At 41.3% G+C, this 652-nt stretch overlaps 1 protein-coding gene across 1 annotated transcript in view; it reads right to left on the bottom strand.

Moving 5' to 3' along the window:
* Positions 1-652, bottom strand: part of fut8a (fucosyltransferase 8a (alpha (1,6) fucosyltransferase)) — a 115,724-nt gene that overhangs the window by 22,363 nt on the left and 92,709 nt on the right. The window contains exon 3 of the mRNA XM_016467999.1: positions 377-495. Coding sequence (XP_016323485.1) covers positions 377-495 — 119 coding nt within the window. The remainder of the gene's footprint in view (positions 1-376; positions 496-652) is intronic.

Raw genomic sequence — 652 nt, 5'->3', positions numbered from 1 at the left:
TATTTTCCATTTCTTATGTTAATTGGCAATGATGACGTAATTATCTTTTGACTCCCCTGACAGCGGAATCTTGCTCAAAAAAAAGTAATTGTTGGAGATATGCGAGCAAAAAATAATAGATAAAAAATGCATAATAGAAAGCGCAAAGGCGGCACTGAAAAGGCCAGTAAAAAAGAAACTAAACAAAAAAACAAAAAACAAAGTGGGCCGGTCTAAGGCATGAAACTCCAGGGCTGAAAATGAGTCCCACTCCGGCCCTGGTTTAGCCACTAAAAATGCTGGCAAGCAATTGTAAATTTTAATATTCTATGTTAGCTTTACATTAAAAACTATAGAATTGTATAGTTAATTTAGATAAACGTGTATATTTACACACCATCAGCAGGGAGGCTGCGGTAAGAGTTGATTTTCTCCTTAGCTCTTATCAGTTGCTCTTCAAGGTTGCGTAGTTTACCCACGGCTCCGGGACCACCATCGGCCTGTCCGTCAGGTAACCTGGAAGACAGAGAGAGAGACATGTTAGCATGACCATTGCCTGGGGAATCGACATGTTCTTACGCTGTGCGTTAACGCTTCTGAACATTCAAGCTCGTGTGAGAGTGAATGTGTGGCCTACTGGGTCAAGGTGAATTGTGGCTGGCTAATTTTCCCG

This window comes from Sinocyclocheilus anshuiensis, unplaced genomic scaffold (assembly GCF_001515605.1).
Source record: "Sinocyclocheilus anshuiensis isolate Anshui unplaced genomic scaffold, SAMN03320099.WGS_v1.1 scaffold544, whole genome shotgun sequence".
NCBI lineage: Eukaryota > Metazoa > Chordata > Actinopteri > Cypriniformes > Cyprinidae > Sinocyclocheilus > Sinocyclocheilus anshuiensis.
Note: the sequence above shows the minus strand (reverse complement) of the source record. Positions and strands in the feature narration are given on the sequence as shown.